At 36.4% G+C, this 18,421-nt stretch overlaps 1 protein-coding gene and 1 long non-coding RNA gene across 2 annotated transcripts; both read left to right on the top strand.

Annotated features, from left to right (window-relative positions):
- Positions 1–4,206: 4,206 nt before the first annotated feature.
- On the top strand, positions 4,207–5,932 carry LOC104896165 (leucine-rich repeat receptor protein kinase EMS1). Its single transcript, XM_010682885.4, has one exon. The coding sequence runs from the start codon at positions 4,618–4,620 to the stop codon at positions 5,722–5,724; it is 1,107 nt and encodes a 368-aa protein (XP_010681187.1). The 5' UTR covers positions 4,207–4,617; the 3' UTR covers positions 5,725–5,932.
- Positions 5,933–17,779: 11,847 nt separating this feature from the next.
- On the top strand, positions 17,780–18,421 carry LOC130592165 (uncharacterized). Its single transcript, XR_008970375.1, has 2 exons — positions 17,780–17,901; positions 18,046–18,421. It is a non-coding gene; the product is annotated as an uncharacterized LOC130592165 (long non-coding RNA).

Raw genomic sequence — 18,421 nt, 5'->3', positions numbered from 1 at the left:
CGTTCTCTCGCAAAAATACAAGCTTTTGATTATTTTTAAATAATACAAACTTTTGCCCATAATTCCTTCAGTAGGGCAAAACCGGTTGTTAACTTGTTGTAGGAGGTAAATAAGCTGACGTGGCACTCACTACGACACGTGTCTTTATTTGATTGGCTGATTTTTTTAATTTTATTTAACTTTTAAAAAAAACACAATATTCCTTTTTTTTCTTCTTTCTTTTCCAACTCCCCCCTCCATTCTCATTCTCACTCCCCCACTCCACACCCACCCCACCCCAACCACACAGCCCACCCCTGGCACGAGCCTGCCTGATTGACTTGTTTCTCTCTCTTCCTCCTCCCCCACCCGGAAACCACTTCAGCCAACCCCGAAACCACTCCGCACCCTCCCCCACTACGAAACCACCTGTCCAGCCCCTCTCCCACCACGAAACCACTTTCAGCTCATGATTTTCGCGATTCAACTCCTTGCCTTCGTTTAGCGCAAAGAAAAGGACACCCAACATGGCGGTTGAGCTCGAAAGCTCACTTAGCAATGTATTCCGTCGCCTTGAGGTATGACGGTGATGCGTGTTTCTTTCTCCTCAGTGACTCGATCTCGCTCTCGTGGTCGACGATTTTCGCCTCCGATTGCGATTTTTATCTTGCCAAAGTCTCGACCTCATTTTAAGGTCGTCATCATCAGTAATGGATGATGAGGATTGCTCTTTTGTGGAGGTTTTATGGTTATGTGGTAGAGGAAATCCAAGATTTTGTGGTTTGGGGTGGTTAGGGCAGAAAATTAGGAGGAGAGAGAAAGAGGAGTGGGGGTTATTGTTGGTGAGAATTTGGCCGGTGGGGGTACTGGTGGTCACTGATGGTCGTGCGGTGGGGGGTGGTTTTGCTGGTGGTCGTGTGTTGGGTGAGGGTCTCTGAGGTGGTTCAGGTAGGGGGGTGGGAGAGGAGGGAGAAAGAATGAAGTTGATTGTTTTTACCTGTTATTCAAGTTGCAAGTCATCTTGTCATACTGGAGAAATTTTGGGCAAAAATTTGTATTATTTAAAAATAAGCAAAAGTTTGTATTATTACCAGAGATCAATTGGCGAAAGTTTGTATTATTCTAGTTAAAAAGTCCTTCAATATCTGATCTTTATCACATCAGTTATAACAAAGAGCATGTAAGAACCTATAAACACTGAATTACATACTTCCCACTTGAAACATTCTCGAATGTATAGCAGTATAATAGCACAACACCTTGAATCATATACACCAAACATTATCTCACTTCAGACTAGTTAAGTTTAGACTATGCGGATAATTAATTCAGCGTCGATGGCATAGATATTGAACAACATTATCAATCACTCGACCACATTAAACCAACCTAACATTTACTCGAAGGAACGTCCAACTAACCTGGTGACTGGTGTATAAAATAAAAAAAATCTTGAATGTGAGTACAATTGCAAATAAAAAAAATCCTGATAGAGATAAGATTGTGAACATTAATCAAACAAGATATTCGCCTTTTGCCCCGATCAAATGCTGAAGACGGAACAAAGATCGAAAAACACAGCGAGATTTTACCTTCATTGCTCTAACTTTTGGAGCTCAGATTCTAAAACCAAAACGACATTATACAAAGAGAGTTTATTACAGAGAGTTGTTACAAAATTTTGTGTCTAAAGTGTAAATGAAATAAAATAACATAATGATTAATTTTATAGTCTAAGCTATTACATCATAAAAATCTGTTTGGATGATCTGTTTATGAACTTGCATCCCATTGGCTGAGAGAGAAGATAGTATGTTATAGCTTATAACAAAATACTACCTCGATCCCATAATATAATTTTCTATTCTTTTTTGGTTTCCCAAAATGTTCTTCTTATTTCCTTTATTGATTCCACATTTATTCTTGATTTGCCTTGAAAATTGTACCACAATCATTTAATTGTGCCTTGGAACTAGTTTCTTTTTCTTTGTGTATGCAAACACAAAGTTGAGTTGTTACTTGTTCATATTCACTTAATGCTCTTCGAGTCAAATACTCTCCATTTTCTCTCCTATTTGTTTCCCTGTAACATTAATTGTTTATTATTTTATCTTCCAATTAACTTAATTCCTGTACAAAATAAGAAACGAGAACTATATTATGGGATGGAGGTAGTAAAAATTTATATCGAGATGCATCCAACAAAGTCATACACGACTTCGATAGTATCATATTGTTAAAAGTCAAAATGGTATAATGAAAATAAAAGTTGGAAGTATATGGTACTGCTGGATAAGATTGGTAAGTGTAACAGATTAGAGAATTATTTGTTGTAGTCAAGCAATAAAGTGGGTTTCCATGACTTTCCAACCAAAAAAGGGAAAATGAAGTCCAGCTTTCCAATTTGTTTCCAGCACTTGTTTTTCTTGATCAAAGAACGGGCTAAAAACACACATTAGATTAGCTCGGATAAAGGGTGGAAGTGTAACAAATTCCTAACTATTATAACTTATTAGTAAGGGATTAGGGAGGCTTGGAATTAGTGTAAGAAATATAGCGTGCTTGTGTAGTTGTGTTGATGGTAGGAGGCTAGGAGCATGCTTTCATTTATAAACATACCACGTCGCTAAATGTCATTTTGTTTTTTTCTACAAATGCCTTGTATTTTTTGTATAAAAATATAAGGGTTTTTCCAATTTTCCTTCGCTTTCCCCTCCGATCCATTCCCCATTTCCTTTCCATCCCCTCTCCATTCCCTCTCACCTCTTCCGTTCCCTCTCATCTTTAACTCTCTCTCCCATCCCTTTCAATTCCTTCATTGAAGGATTATGAGATTTAAAAAAATTTCGACAAGTTAACATTTTCCAACGACTTCCAATTTTTTTTTACCATCTCGTTATATTAAGAGGAAATGCTAATGTAATTTAAAAAATTTCGAATAAAACTGGTAGAATGTCTTAAACATTGCGCTTCGAAAAACTTAGCACGGGGGTCTTGAAAAAATGGGGTTTAGTGTAGTCATTTTTTTTGTTTCAGTCTCTATTTTGACCGATTCTATTTAGCTTTATTAGGACATCTCAGAGTAGAGTAAAATTTACCAGAAATTGACTTGATAATGCCGAAAAAGTATCTAGGCACATCTTTTAGATGCCCAGCATAGGAACAGGCGCCTAAAATAGGCGCCTGACCACTTTTTCCGGCATTTTCATTTTTCAGCATTTTCAATTTTCGGAACAGTTGCACATATTGTAAACGGAAAGGTTCCATAGAAGTTGTTGGAGGAGTGGCGGCGTGATGATGCCATGCAACCTCCTTCAATATGTGATGAGAGACAGTGATCGGAAAATTGGCTCGAAAAGTGGTCAGAGAAATTCTTGGATGATGAGATAGTGTGAGGAAGTATGAGAGTGGAATAGTGAAAGAGAGTGAGGATGTATGAAAGTGGGAGAGTCAGAGAGAGTGAGGAAAAGTACATGACCGTTTCATAAAATTTAGGGGCCCTATATTATTGTGAATTATGAGGCCCCAAAAAAGTAAAAAAAAAAAAGCAGTCGTAATATAAATGTCAAAAGTAAATTTCGTACAACTAATAAAATTTGTTTTATGTCCAAGCGAAATTCAACATATACTACATATTCAAAAATTAAGAAGACCAAAAAAATTGCAAAAATGAATATCTGTACCGAAGAATAACGAAGACGTTCATTGTTAACAACTTGATTCACAAGCCAAAGTATTGTTGGTTGCTTTAAAACAGATCGCAAACTAATTTTGGAAAAGAATAAATTAGATCGAAAAGATTTGATTGAAACTCAAGAGAAAAAGTCAAAGAATGATGAAGTTGAAAGGAATGTTGGTGGATGAATGTAGAGTAGTAGTTGATGCTAGTATGCTACTGAAACCACTTAAATTCGAAAAAATGAAGGATGAAAAAAAGTGGAAAAGAAAAGTCACGTTGGAATTGTATACTAGTAGTTTGGAAACTAGGAAATGACGGAGGATTAATGATATTATCATTAATGGGGTTTTGGAACAAAGCGGAAGGAATGTACCAGAAGCGTGAAAGCAATGAAACATTTATTAGATTCAATTTTTTTTCTTTTACTTTGAACAAACAACATATATAATTGGACCCTTATATTTTAGGGGTCCTGTGCGGTTGGTCACTTGCATAGTACCTTAGCCCGACCTGAAAATATATGAGTATAATTGTATAAATACATAAGAAATATATATACAAGATGTTAGTGGGAAAAAATAAGGCCGCATTTAACCTAAACCAAAAAATTATGAAGTGTAATAACGAGGAAGGTCCCTTTGAACTCTGAAGACGTTTGTATGACATTATCTGCATCAGATAATATAACATTCAAACAAGTTTTATAGGAATAAATATTTTCAGAGAAAGGTTCAACAAACTGACCGTTGACTTCATGACCTGACTTGTTGAACTCCAAAGAGTCAAACTTTCCACCTTCCAGGAAACCTCCCCTTTAGCTTTCACTACATTCAATCCATTACCAAAATCCCACCCTCCTCAGAAGTTCATAAGCCCAAAATCTCACAAAAATAATTCAATCATTTCCACAATCCACACATACACTGATACACACACACACTCTCTTCCTCTTTCCTTCAATGGATCAGCTATTTCAAACCTTCATTGCTGGAATAATTTTCTTCGTCGTCATTTCTCTTATCTTCGCCCTCCTTATCTTCCTATGCAGCAAAAGCAAACCCAAACCCTGCCTTCAACCCCCACTCCCTGTCACGCGCTCTCTGGAATCATGCGACAACAGTTCTCCCTTTTTTTCGACATCGTTCGACCCGTCTTTCAGGCAAGTTTCGATGTGTGAGCTCATCAAGGCTACCAATGGCTTCGATCCCAAGCTCATCATTGGCGATGGCAGTTTTGGCCTTGTTTATAAGGCCAAGCTTTCTTCAGGTGTCACTGTTGCTGTTAAGAAACTCAGCCCGGATGCCTTTCAGGGGCTACGTGAGTTTCGGGCTGAGATGGAGACCTTGTGGAAGCTAGGCCACCCAAATATCATTAAGATCTTGGGGTATTGCGTGTCAGGTTCAGATCGAGTTCTTATTTATGAATTTTTTGAGAAAGGCAGCTTGGACCAATGGTTACAAGACACGTCATCTTCGTTTCGTTCATGGTGGGTCCCTTTATCTTGGGATGTGAGATTTAAGATTATTAAAGGGGTGGCCAATGGGCTGGCTTTTTTGCATGGGTCAAAAACTGCGATTGTGCATAGGGATATTAAAGCTAGTAATGTTTTGTTGGATAATGAGTTTGAGGCTCACATCGCTGATTTTGGGCTGGCACGAACGATCGAAGGGTCTAATTCCCATGTCTCCACCCAAGCCGCTGGGACGATGGGATACATGCCCCCGGAGTATCTTGGTGGGTATACTGTCGCTACTGTAAAGGGCGATGTGTATAGCTTTGGGGTTTTGATGTTTGAGGTGGCTACCGGGAAGCGACCCAACTGGCCCGTTCGGGAGGATGGCCGTGAGATTTGGATGTTAGAATGGGCTAAAAAAAGAATTGATGAAAATAAACATATTGAAATTATAGACACTAGTGTGTCTAGAAATGATTTAAAAATAGAGCAGGTTTTTGAGTATTTTAAGATTGCCAACTTATGCACCAATCAAAAGCACTATGAAAGGCCTTCTATGTGTGATATTGTGAAGATGTTGGATCGTATTAGTATTGTTTCTCAAACAACATAAGAGTAGTGAGAAATGAAGTCTTATGTAAGTAATTTGAGTTGATCAAAGGATCGAACATATAACTATGGTCCATTTAGTATTACTCTCTATCCTTTTTGTATAAGGCTTTGTAATTAATAAATTGCTAATATAGTTTAGATGTAATACATAATTCATAGAATACAAGAATTCTATTTTATTATAAAACATTATTCTCGTTGACTTTTTATGTATGACGACTAATTATGAGAAGGCATAATATTTTAATTTGTAGATGTCCAATTGGTTGGTTTTTGTGAGTAAGAATGTGGTAGTGTAAATTATTAAGACTTGGACTATCTCGTGATAAAAAAATTAGTCTCAAAATTCTTAGATTGTTTGAAATGGATTATGGTTGAATAATTAACTCATTTAAAACTATACGCAAATTAAAGTCAAACTCAAGATAAGGTGTGTTATTGTACTTTAATTTGTATGACAACCAATTTTGCAAACTTTATTTGTTCTTGGATCATCTTAGATTTCAAGGACTTTGGGAGGCCAAAATAATATCTCTCTAAGAATTAAGGCAAATGCGTCTAACGAAAATGGTAAACAAGTCTCATCCCATTTTTAAACCACTAGATACGTTAGAATTCCAAATGTCCCAACTATTCAATTCTAAAACTGTAATCCAAGAGTTGATTTGGTAAGTATGAAACTCTAACTCCAAGAGAAAGATATATTATAATTAGTGAAGTGTTATTATATTGTAACTCGTAGGCACTAAGTAAGAAATATCACTAGTAGAATTAATGCTTATTGCTGCGGTCAAGAAGTGGCCTATTGCTGCGGTTTTGGGCGCCCAACAATTAAGGGGGCAGCAATAGATAATAATTATATTGCTGCTGTTTTAAACCGCAACAATATCTGCAAATAGCGGTTTTTAGGCCAAACCACAACAATATTCCTTTTTTCTGTTATTTACTTAGGAATATTGTTGCGGTTTTGGGCCAAAACTGCAGCAATATTCCTTATTAAAAAATATTATAAGGCATATTGCTGCGGTTTTGGCCTAGAAACAACAGCAATATGCCTTCTTCTTTTTTTTATTGCATTTAATATTGATTGGGAATCTATATATGCAACCTTAAGGAAGCTATGCAGTATTATGCTATTAAATTTTCTGCATAAATTTCGGCAGAGCTCCGTTTGTAAATTGGATAAAACCCATAATTGGAAATTAACCTGTACAACAACCAATAACATCTCCGAGATCCACCATCCAAGCAAATTCAAAATTTCATCAAACAACCACCATCTCCAACATCCATCATCCAATATTCAACCCAACAACCAACATCATAAATACAATTCAATAATCCAACAAAAATATTTCGCGAATCCAATGTGTGTGTGTGTGTATATATATATATATCATGAAATCCAGATCACTACAATGTTGGTTGGTACAAGTTGCAATAATGTATGTGTTCGTCTAAAGTTAGAAAAACAAAGAAAATTAACATAAACTAACTAACCTATGCAATGCACTCATCAATAAAGTATCTTGCCCACTTATTCTTCACCTCATTGATTTGATCCTCCGTATAAGGATCTTTCGTAAAGGTTTGAGCAACCTGAAAATAATTTACCAAAGTTACCATCAAATAGTTAAATATATTAAATATGAAATGAATAATTATATGAACTTACTTTGTCCAAATCCTCCGAACCAAAATATGAAGCGAGTACGTAAAAAATGTATCGCATCACAAAATAACCGCACTTCGTGCCTCCTTGTTGTTGCGGGCACTTTATCAAAAGTTTTAACAAAATGAGAAAATTTACCGAATAATGAGAATAAAGTAAGCTTTTAATTGAATCAAGCAATTCTATTATATATACCTCAACATTTTTCCACAAAAGCTTCTCCCGACGAACTTTGTAGCCGCTCATCCGAAACCTCATAAAAGCACTAGATAACACAACATCAAATGATTTAGTCTTTAATTGTTGTAAGTTATAATCTCAATTCATTTAAAGTATATCAAACGTATATCCACTTATGCTATCATATTTAAGCTTTAACTTCCGCGGTTTGTGAAAGCTGGCAGAATCGAAGGTATAAATTATCCCGAGCAAGGGACATATGACAAGGAGCATCTAATGATTGCTATTGCAAGATTGAATAACAATAATTATTTAAAAAATTACATATCATGCAACAATCAATATTTGTAGATAATAAGATAGAATATTACTCTTAAAAGATTGGCGCGAACATGATAGTAGCACCTACATCTATAGATCCCATCATAGCATGCACAATGTACTTCGTTACCTCCTCCGATGCATGCACCTCCGCAGCGGTACTTTGCGGACACATCCAACAAACACGTCCAATAGCATCCACCAAATCCATCCAAGTCAGACAGTGTAGCCTTAAAAATTGGCAAAAGTAAATTATATGTGAAAAATACAACTACCTTATAATTAAATGTAAAAAAATACTAACTTTGATTATTGTTATCTCATGTACACTTGGATAAAAGAAATATTAATCATTTCTCCTTTCAAAAACTGACCAATATCCTCCTTGGTCAGAAAAGCAGTGCCATCATCTTTTGAATAATGGAACAAGGATATCGGCAAGGTAACACAAATAGCATCATCGTCTGCGACGGCAAGGGCAAGCGTATCTGCTAACTCCCTGTAGTCTTCAGTGAGGAAGTCCAAGAACGATCGATGATCGATAACTGGACTAAAATGAGAAGCCGAATCGGCTGAATGCAGCTGGCTAGAAGATCTAACACCCTCCCCCGAAATCCCTTTTTGTTTTTTAGGTGTCGATGTGACCTAATAATTATTTTTCAAAATGCGCATAAGATTATGAAAATTTTAAATTAAATGCTATTATTTTTACAAAAATGGAGGCTTATGTACAATTACCTCATCACTTAACATTTGTGCTAATTTTTTTGGCCATTGCACCCAAGTACCCAAAGCACTAGCTGTAGTGTCGATCTCATATGCAGGGACGGGAACAGGTAGTGGCAAATGACCATATTTCTCTATAATTCGATGAATTTTCACTTTCAGGTGATCATTCATCATTCTAGACCCATGAACTGTAGTGGTCTCATCAAAAGGCATAAGAATATGCATCTGCCACTAGACAAGTCTCTCCACTAGTTAGATCTATCAAATACAATCGACATGGAACCTCGTCCTAACAGCAACGTAAAGTTCATGTATATAAGATATTATTTGAAATTATTTGAATAAAACACACATGTATATGATAATTATTTGTATAAACGACATGTATATAAGATAATTTTTTGTATAAAGCACATATATATAATAATTATATGTACCTTCAGCTGAGGAGAATGAGTGTCGGAAAATCCAAATAGTGGAGTACGTAGCTAAGTGGGCTGTGAAGCAGCTACCTTAGGAGATGGCCCAGCAGATGGTGAAGCAGATGGTGGAACAAATGATGGATCAGGTGGCTGAGTCGACTGTGTAGGAGATGGCATAGGAAATGGTGGAACAAATGACGGAATAGGTGGCTGAGTGGGCTGTGTAGGAGATGGCACAACAAATGGTGAAGGAAAAAAATGATATAGCCCAACAGGTGACTGAGTAGGTGGCTGAGTAGGTGTCTGTACATGTGAAGGAGATGGCCCAGTAGATGGTGAAGGATATGGCCCGGTAGGAGGATGTGTAGGTGGTTGAGTGGGCTGTGAAATCATCACATTCTGCATATATGTGGCGATGTCCTCCCTCCACCTTTCACTCATTTTCCGCATGAGTGCCTCCTCTTGTTCCTGACTCGATCTCCTATAGTGCATACGAGGTACGTACCCGAAAGCCTTTGTATAACCAACATTCAGGCCCCCAAAACCATAACAGCAACCCGAATTATCTGGCTTCTCTTCAAGAGCCATAAAAAGGGCGTCTCTGTTACGAACCGTAATGAACTCACTCTTGGCTTGCTTCTCCTTATACTCCAACTGCCCAAAAAGCAAGTAAACAGTAATAATGTAGTTAATAAATGAAAAAAATATTAAACTAAAAGTAAATTATAATGATATACATACGTATTTGTCAGCTGCAATCTTTGTTTTCTCATCTGAAATAAATCGTTGTTTAGTAACAGGATCTTTCTTATGCATCGCGCACCACCAATCATCACTCCAGTTAAAAGTGGAGGAGACTGAGGACGATGGTGTACTAGACGACGGTCCAGAATCAAAACTAGGTGGACCGAATTTCTCCTGCCTCCACAACTCTCTAGCATCCCCATAGCTTCTTTGATCTAAGTGGTGATGATGTGTGTTCTTTTTTGCGCTCTCGAGCGGCTTTTCTAGCTTTTTCTTCAAAAAAAATAAAATAATATTATGTTAGTATAATATTATTTACATTAATGAAACCAAGTTAATAATTACATTATAAAATTACTATAGCATCATCTGACGTCATCTTTTCTTTGAAGGTGGCCCAATCCTCCTTCTTGATGTGCTTGTATACATCTGGCGGACTATCACCTAACTTCTCTTTCTTTGATCTAACTCTCGTCATTGTTATCCAACCAGATACCAATTTTCTCTTAAAATCCCTCCATCTAGTGTTCACAGCAGACAAGTACTGCTTCTTGTATGGAACCAAGTCGGGAATGTGAAACATATTCTATTTTTCAAAATAGGCTAAAATAGCTTATTTTGGTTCCAACTTGTCTATATGTTGTATTACCAATCAAAACTACCATTAAATACATGAAACTAAGTATATATGATATGTTTGAGGTGTTTACAATTTAAACTAGCATGAAACTATTCATATTCATTCATTTGGAAGGAAAATGGCCCGAAATGGCCTAAAATAGCTTATTTTGATTCCAACTTATCTATATGTTGTATTACCAATCAAATATACCATTAAACACATAAAAAAAAGTATATATGATATGTTAGAGGTGTTTATAACTTAAACTAGCATGAAACTTTTCATATTCATTCATTTCGAAGGAAAATGGCCCGAAATGGCCTAAAATGGCTTATTTTGGTTCCAACTTGTCTATATTGTGTATTACCAATCAAAACTACCATTAAACACATGAAACTAAGTATATATATGATATGTTAGAGGTGTTTAGAACTTAAACTAGCATGAAACTATTCATATTCATTCATTTGGAAGGAAAATGGCACGAAATGGGCTAAAATGGCTTATTTTGGTTCCAACTTGTCTATATGTTGTATTACCAATCAAAACTACCAATAAACACATGAAACTAACTATATATGATATGTTGGAGGTGTTTACAACTTAAACTAGCATGAAACTATTCATATTCATTAATTTGGAAGGAAAATGGACCGAAATGGCCTAAAATGGCTTATTTTGGTTCCAACTTGTCTATATGTTGTATTACCAATCAAAACTACCATTAAACACATGAAACAAAGTATATATGATATGTTAGAGGTGTTTACAACTTAAACTAGCATGAAACTATTCATATTTATTCATTTAGAAGGAAATGGACCGGAATGGCCTAAAATGGCTTATTTTGGTTCCAACTTGTCTATATGTTGTATTACCAATCAAAACTACCATTAAACACATGAAAAGAAGTATATATGATATGTTAGAGGTGTTTACAACATAAACTAGCATGAAACTATTCATATTCATTCATTTGGAAGGAAAATGGCCCGAAATGTCCTAAAATGGCTTATTTTGGTTCCAACTTATCTATATGTTGTATTACCAATCAAATCTACCATTAAACACATGAAACCAAGTATATATGATATGTTAGAGATGTTTACAACTTAAACTAGCATGAAACTATTTATATTCATTCATTTGGAAGGAAAATGGCCCAAAATGGTCTAAAATGGCTTATTTTACAACTTAAGTATATATGATATGTTAGAGGTGTTTGCCATAGTGTCTGTCCACATCAAATCCAACATGGTAGGAGAAATGTGTCTCCAAGACTGGCGAGGCCTAAGTCGTATCGGCTAACGCGCAAATAAATCAATACTACCCTACACAAACGTAGTATAAGGAAGTAAGGTTCGAATCCACGGAGAAGGTAGGTTTGGTTTGACTAAACGTGTGCTAAGTAACAATGGGGGGGGGGAAAAAAAAAAAAAAAAAAAAAACAATAAAGCATAAACAAGGAAAATCAAATAATAAACGAAAACTTGGCAATCAATCTTCACAACCAATTCAACCCTTGATCATTGAACAATTCAACACCTAAGTTACTTGAACGCCCTATTGTGAATCAACAGATTCAATCTCCCCTAACGTAGTGGTAAGACTAAGCGAGCGCTCTAATCTTACCCTTAATGGCATAACAACCTAGCCCGAGCGTTCTAGGTTTAATTAAGCAATTAGATAACAACTAGGGAGATTCCAATAGGGTAATCTAGCATTCACACAAGCGGTCGAATGCGAAATTATATGATGATTCTTCTTATACTCAATCATCCACGAGCGTGCGGTAATTGGGAATAAACTACAACCCTAGATAATCTCAAAGCAGACAATTATCTAGATAGTAGAGATTGCAATAAGCAAGAAGCTAATTGATCAAGTTAACTTAAGCACAAAAACAATCAAACATGAAGAACATGAAAAATCATCAACATTCAAGCAATTAAAAGGAAGAATTGAACTCACAAGTTGATTAAAATGGTTGATTCGATTGATACACCAAGAGAGAGATTAGCTCTCCATAATATAAAGGATTACATTTTTTTTTTTGAATTCCTCCCTAAACCAGATGAAAAACTCTGCTAAACACAAAAGACGAAATGTTCTTTTAATCCGCAAAACAGGGGAAGACGAAAAGCCGAAATCCTCGTTACAGGGCTCCGCGACCGCAGAGGAAAGCACCGCGACCGCGGAGGAGGTACGCGCCCGCGGTGAGGTCGCGGAGATGCTCACGGTAGTTTTCTGCCAAAATTCGTCGCGGCCGCATTGAATTCTCCCGCGACCGCGGAGGTTGCCCGTAGCTTCTCATCTCCCATGCTTAAAGGACTTACTCATACCAAAAATACTCATGAAGCACGCATTTCACTTCCTTGTTTCATTATGATAACTCTTCAAAGAGTTTCTTCGACATGCTAACTTTCCAACTTGAACTTTCTCCAACACAAATGAGCTCAAATGATTCAAAAGAGCAAATTACAACATAGTAGAGGAAAAGATCAATATCATTACAAAACTTATGTCAAATCCCATTAGTAAGTAGTGAAAAAGTGTCAAGAATGCCATATAAACATGGCATATCAATGACCAATTGATGTTAAGCTTCCGTATAGAAAGACCAGGTCAAATACCATACTTGGCTCGCCATTAACCTAATAAAGCAAACAATTAGAAATCCAAACATGAAATTGTAATAAGCATGATAAATTATAACTATTTACCTGTTGTTTTTCCCAAATCATCAAACTCTCATACCATATCTCCTGCGTTGTGGAGATTCATTGTGGGACCTCTTTTACTCTTTCTAGATGCCTTTGGATTCTCACATGACTTCTTCCCGCTCCCTTGTGCACCATAATATACACTAGTCTGATGTGGATCTAAGAATCGAAATAAACACGAACCTGAGGGGGATGGCTGCTGATCACCTGTCACCTCAATGTCAAGTAAAGCATTCCTATCATCATCTAGCTCAAATCTCTCCATCCAAGCATCAAAAGCATCTGCAGCACGTTCACTGTCCTCTTGCTGGTCAGCCTCCTTTTCTGGGAGAAAAGGTGCATCGGACTCCGATGATTGATCGCTCGAATCGTCACTAGCCATATCTGTAGCATATACATAGAAACAACAAAGAGTGTTAACGAAATTTTTAACAATATACATCATCACATTATTGTAACAAAATCCAAAACAAGCTAAGTCAAATTACTCATATAGAACATTTTTTACCTTTAATTTTGGTCAATAGGTTGCTCGATGACCGTTATACCTTCTTGGTGATCCATTCGCATGTAACTATTTTCAGTATTAGACACATTCATCATATCATCATTTGGGATAGAGAAAGGGGAGATATCATCAAACTTATCATATTCTTCTTCGCCGTCAACATCACCTATTCCTAAAATTCACCTTTTACCATTAACAACAATGCACCACTGAGTGCCTACAGGATCATTACATAGAACACTTGTTTTGCTTGCGATGCGAGGATAAAAGGTTCTTCAGTGTCACGCAGATGACTCATATCGACTAGAGTAAAACCGCACTCATCCCTTTGCAAACCACGTCTATTATCCGCCCACTTGCATTGAAAAATAGGCATAGTGAAGTCACAATAATCGAGCTCCTATATTTCTTGAATGATCCCATAATATGATTGTTTAGCATTAAACGGAGTATTATCCTTTGCACTCGCATACTCCCTAGATGATGCAACCATTGAAACCCCACAATTCTAGACCACCTTTGATTTCTTATCCTTACGTTCAATGTAAAAGGTATAACCATTGATATCATAACCTTCATACGAGCTAAAACTGTCACGTGGACCGTATGCCAACCACTTAATTTTATTAGGTACATGATGGTTGTTTGCAGACAATTCACTAGTTACTTTATTGTGAAACCAGTCAATGAACGACCTGTTATGCTCATTCATCAATGCCCTCTCCCCTTTTGACGGATTTTTGTGACGCAATTCATGCATAAGTCTTTTTAAGTATGGATTAACTTCAGTATCATGGTGCAACACGAAAATATGAGCTTTATGCAACTCACTCAATGAAGGTGAAATATGTCGCATTCCGACCCCACCTTCTAATCTACCCTCGTGTGTGGACTTTGGAAGACTATCGTCACTGCCTTAGCAAAATAAAAGAACAATATCCTCCAACCTCTTCGGCAATTGTTCCTTGAATAATACTCGCCTCTGGTCTTCATGCACTACTACAAAAATGGCCAAAGAGATTACCTATAGGAGACCGGTTGAGGTTACTAATCCATTTCTTAGATATAGGAAACCATTTATTATCTAAAACCAGTCTCTTAAGTTTAAGTATTTGACTAATAAAAAATATTGTTGTGAAATAAGAGACTGTTTCCATGTACAACCGGTTTCCTTGATATATTTTATTTTTTTTATTCAATTTTTTTTAAACATAATACACTATTATATGTATGTATTCTTATTGTGAAGATTTAGGAGACTACTTGTAACTTCAACCCGTTTCCTAAAAATAATAATTTTAAAATTTAATATCTTTTTAATTAATACTAATGCAGTATAAGTTTTATATAAAACTATTTACTTTTAAAATTATACAACCAATACAATAGAAAAAAAAAACTACTTCTCCTAATATTACTCTAGATTGTGATTAATACATGTAACCTGTCAAAACAAAAAAAAAAAAAAACTACGCCATTTCTTCTTGCGCCATAGCAACTTACGCCATAGCTTGAACAATCTCATAGCTTCAGTCGACTCGCACACCATCCCTACAACCACCACTCTCCATAATCCAAAAATTCTCCCCCATAATCCAAATTCTTCCATCAAAATTTCACCTTTGCTTTCGTAAAATTCATAATCAAGGCTCTCACATTGTTCAAGTTGTGATTCTCGTCAATTATTTTCGTCAATTCTTCTGGAATGTGTGATTCTTTTCGCTAATTTGTGATTCATTTGGGAAGAAAAGACATTTTCGAAAAAGTATAAAATTGGTGCACTTATAAAGGTAATTCGAGTAATTTTTTTTATCTGGCAAGCAAGCTTTTCAATGTTATATTCATCAATTTGTGATTCTCGTCAATTCTTTTCATCAATTCTTCTGGAATTTTTGATTCTTCTTCATAAAAAAGTAGTCAAATTTAAGTGCTTCCTCTTCTCTAGATTCTGCAATTTCTTCAGTAAAATTCTCGAATTTAACTATTTTTTTTTTCATTTGAATTGTTTGAGGAACTGGGTTGAATGTAATGGGAATTGGGTTTGATTTCAATTATTTGGTCTGTTGGAAACTCTGCTGGATTATGGAGTGAAAAGTAGAAACTAACTAAGATTATAACTGCATTTAAGTTATCAACGATGGAAAATCGAAAATATAGCTTGATTTTGATTGATAAAGGGCCTCCATTTTAGTAAGAACATTATAGGGAAACCTAACATCATGTTGTTACTGGAAATTTATGCAAGTAGTGTGAATGTGGCATGTTGGATAGTGTGTGTTTTAATTTGCAACTATTTGAGAATGGAGGAAAATGTGTGTTTATTGAGTGACAAGTTAAGAATCAGTATCTAATTTGGCTGTGATGATCAGTTGTGGGATCTTTCTTATGATAATGTTTGGCGATTTCGCTAAATTTGGATACACCTCTATGAATAAGAAGTTTCAGAGATGCTGATGAAAAGGTTGAAGAGGGCTGATTTTTGAGACATGGAGTCCGCAAAATTATTGCTCTGATTTTTTTTTCTTATTAATTCTCTTCATAATCTTCTTGCCTGCCTGAATATCTGTATGTTATTGATGTGATCTTAGTTACCAGTATAAACGTAGATAACAAACTGGAAGCAGGGTGCATGAAAGTTCTCCGATTGTTATTTCAATTGCAGAGAGATGACTGTGAAATGTGAACTATGATATGATCAACTTTCTTTCTAGCAAAGATCTTTCTTATTTATGATTCTATAAAAGCACACATGAGTGATCAGTAACAGTAAGAGGCGTATGAGGGATTAAAAAAAAGTAAAAAACTATTGCTTATCATACACACATCTATTTATTCTCAATGAGGGCAGAACCTGGTATATCCATGAGTCAAACTGTTGGTGTATTTCATCTACAAGTCCTCCGCGCACCACCACCATAGGCCCCTAACAGAGGAAGCACAGGAGCAAATCAAGCACATAGTTATCATTCACTCATTTTGCAGTTTATTACCTATATCTGAAATGTTAAGATGAGATTCGCTGAAACAAAGTGCGTACTGTGCGATTGATGATAGATGGATCACCCCTGCACTCCCCACCCCCTGCACTGCCCACCCCCTGCATATATACGAGAAATTTTGCTGGCACTTTTATTGAACTGTGAGTTTGCAACTCAATTTACTGGAGTCAGGAGCTCATCTTCCATTGCTAGTTATTGTAAGATGCCAATCTGCGCTGAAAAGCTCGAGCTCATCGTGGTGCCTGAACTCAAAGTCCATTAAGCAAAGATATTGAAAAGGTGTTGTGCTATACCCTATAGGAGCTCGTTTTTTATCTCGAGCTTTGCAAGATCTGTGTCTGAAGTGTGGTTATCATTTGGGAATGATTTCAGATGCATCCTTGGTTATCTACTTATCTTCATGAACCGTAATTGTTATTTATTGAGCACTTCTTTAGGTTTATAAACTCAATATATGCAACGAGTTTGATAAATGTACTATATAGGTGAATGGTATGTAGTCATAGACATGGTATATTTATTTGATAAATTTGAGTTTTATAAACATTTCTTTTAGCTTAATTGTTACTTCATTTATTAACACTAGCAACTCTTATGTGTCTTCAGCACCTAGCTTTTATGTACTGCATTCCCCACCCCCTGCACTGCCCACCCCCTGCACTTCCCACCCCATACACAGCCCACCCCCTGCACTGCCCCCATCACTGCACTCCCCACCTCCCTGTACTCCCCACCCCATGCACTGCCCACCCCCTGCACTTTCCCACCCCCTGCACAGCCCACCCCTGCACTCCTCCACCCCCTGCACAACCCACCCCCTACACTCCCCACCCCCTGCACTGCCCACCCCATACACAACCCACCCCCATACACTGCCCACCCCATACACTCCCCACCCTCTGCACTCCCCACCCCTGCACTCCCCACCTCCCTTCTCCTTTCTCTATAAGATTATACTTTTTATTGTTGTGATTGTGAAACGTGAACCTGGATGATGCCGGTTGCTTGTCTTTGGTTTAATTCCCCTTTTTTAGCTTTACAGCAGACTTGATCATCCTCTGAGGCTTAGCTGGATGGTGGAGACAGATAGTTGTCATTGACACATTTGAATTGAAATAGTTATGTCAGTTGTTGATTTATCTGAACTTTTTCATGACAGTGTCCTCGTCAAGCTCTAGGCTCCAAAGATTGTGGCTATTATGTTTGTCGTTACATGATTGAAACTATCGCAAGTAGACGACAATTAATTCTTGATAAGGTAACTTCGTCACTCATTAACATCTAATAATTTTTTGGGATTGAAAATATTTGTGAGGAACGAAGAGAATGTTATTGTTGCTCATACTAATAAAATACATATTTATACTAATTCTAATTATAATTATCTGAAATTATTTTGTAGTACTTTCCAGGGATTCCTAGCACTTATTCCCAAGAGATGATTGACGAGTTAAGAGATATGTGGGTGGATTATTTAAACAATCAAACACAAGACGATGGAGATTGAAGATGACGATCAAGTTTGAATTGTACATATTATTTAATTATTTTAGAATTTTAGTTCTAGTAGCTAGCATTAGATTATAGAAATTTTATTTTAAGACATTATTAGAAGAAATTGATGTTTTGAATAAAATTGATTTTGTATATAAATTAAATGTAGCAAATATTTTTTTCACATGATGAATAAAGCAAGCAAGTCGTTATATCTAATAATATTGTTGTGGCTATTTATAAATTGTTATACAAACCTGTCAAAAAAATAAAAAAAAAATAAA

This window comes from Beta vulgaris, chromosome 1 (genome assembly GCF_026745355.1).
Source record: "Beta vulgaris subsp. vulgaris cultivar EL10 chromosome 1, EL10.2, whole genome shotgun sequence".
NCBI classification, from domain to species: domain Eukaryota; kingdom Viridiplantae; phylum Streptophyta; class Magnoliopsida; order Caryophyllales; family Amaranthaceae; genus Beta; species Beta vulgaris.
The sequence above is the reverse complement of the archived record's forward strand: the minus strand, read 5'-3'. Positions and strand labels throughout refer to the sequence as shown.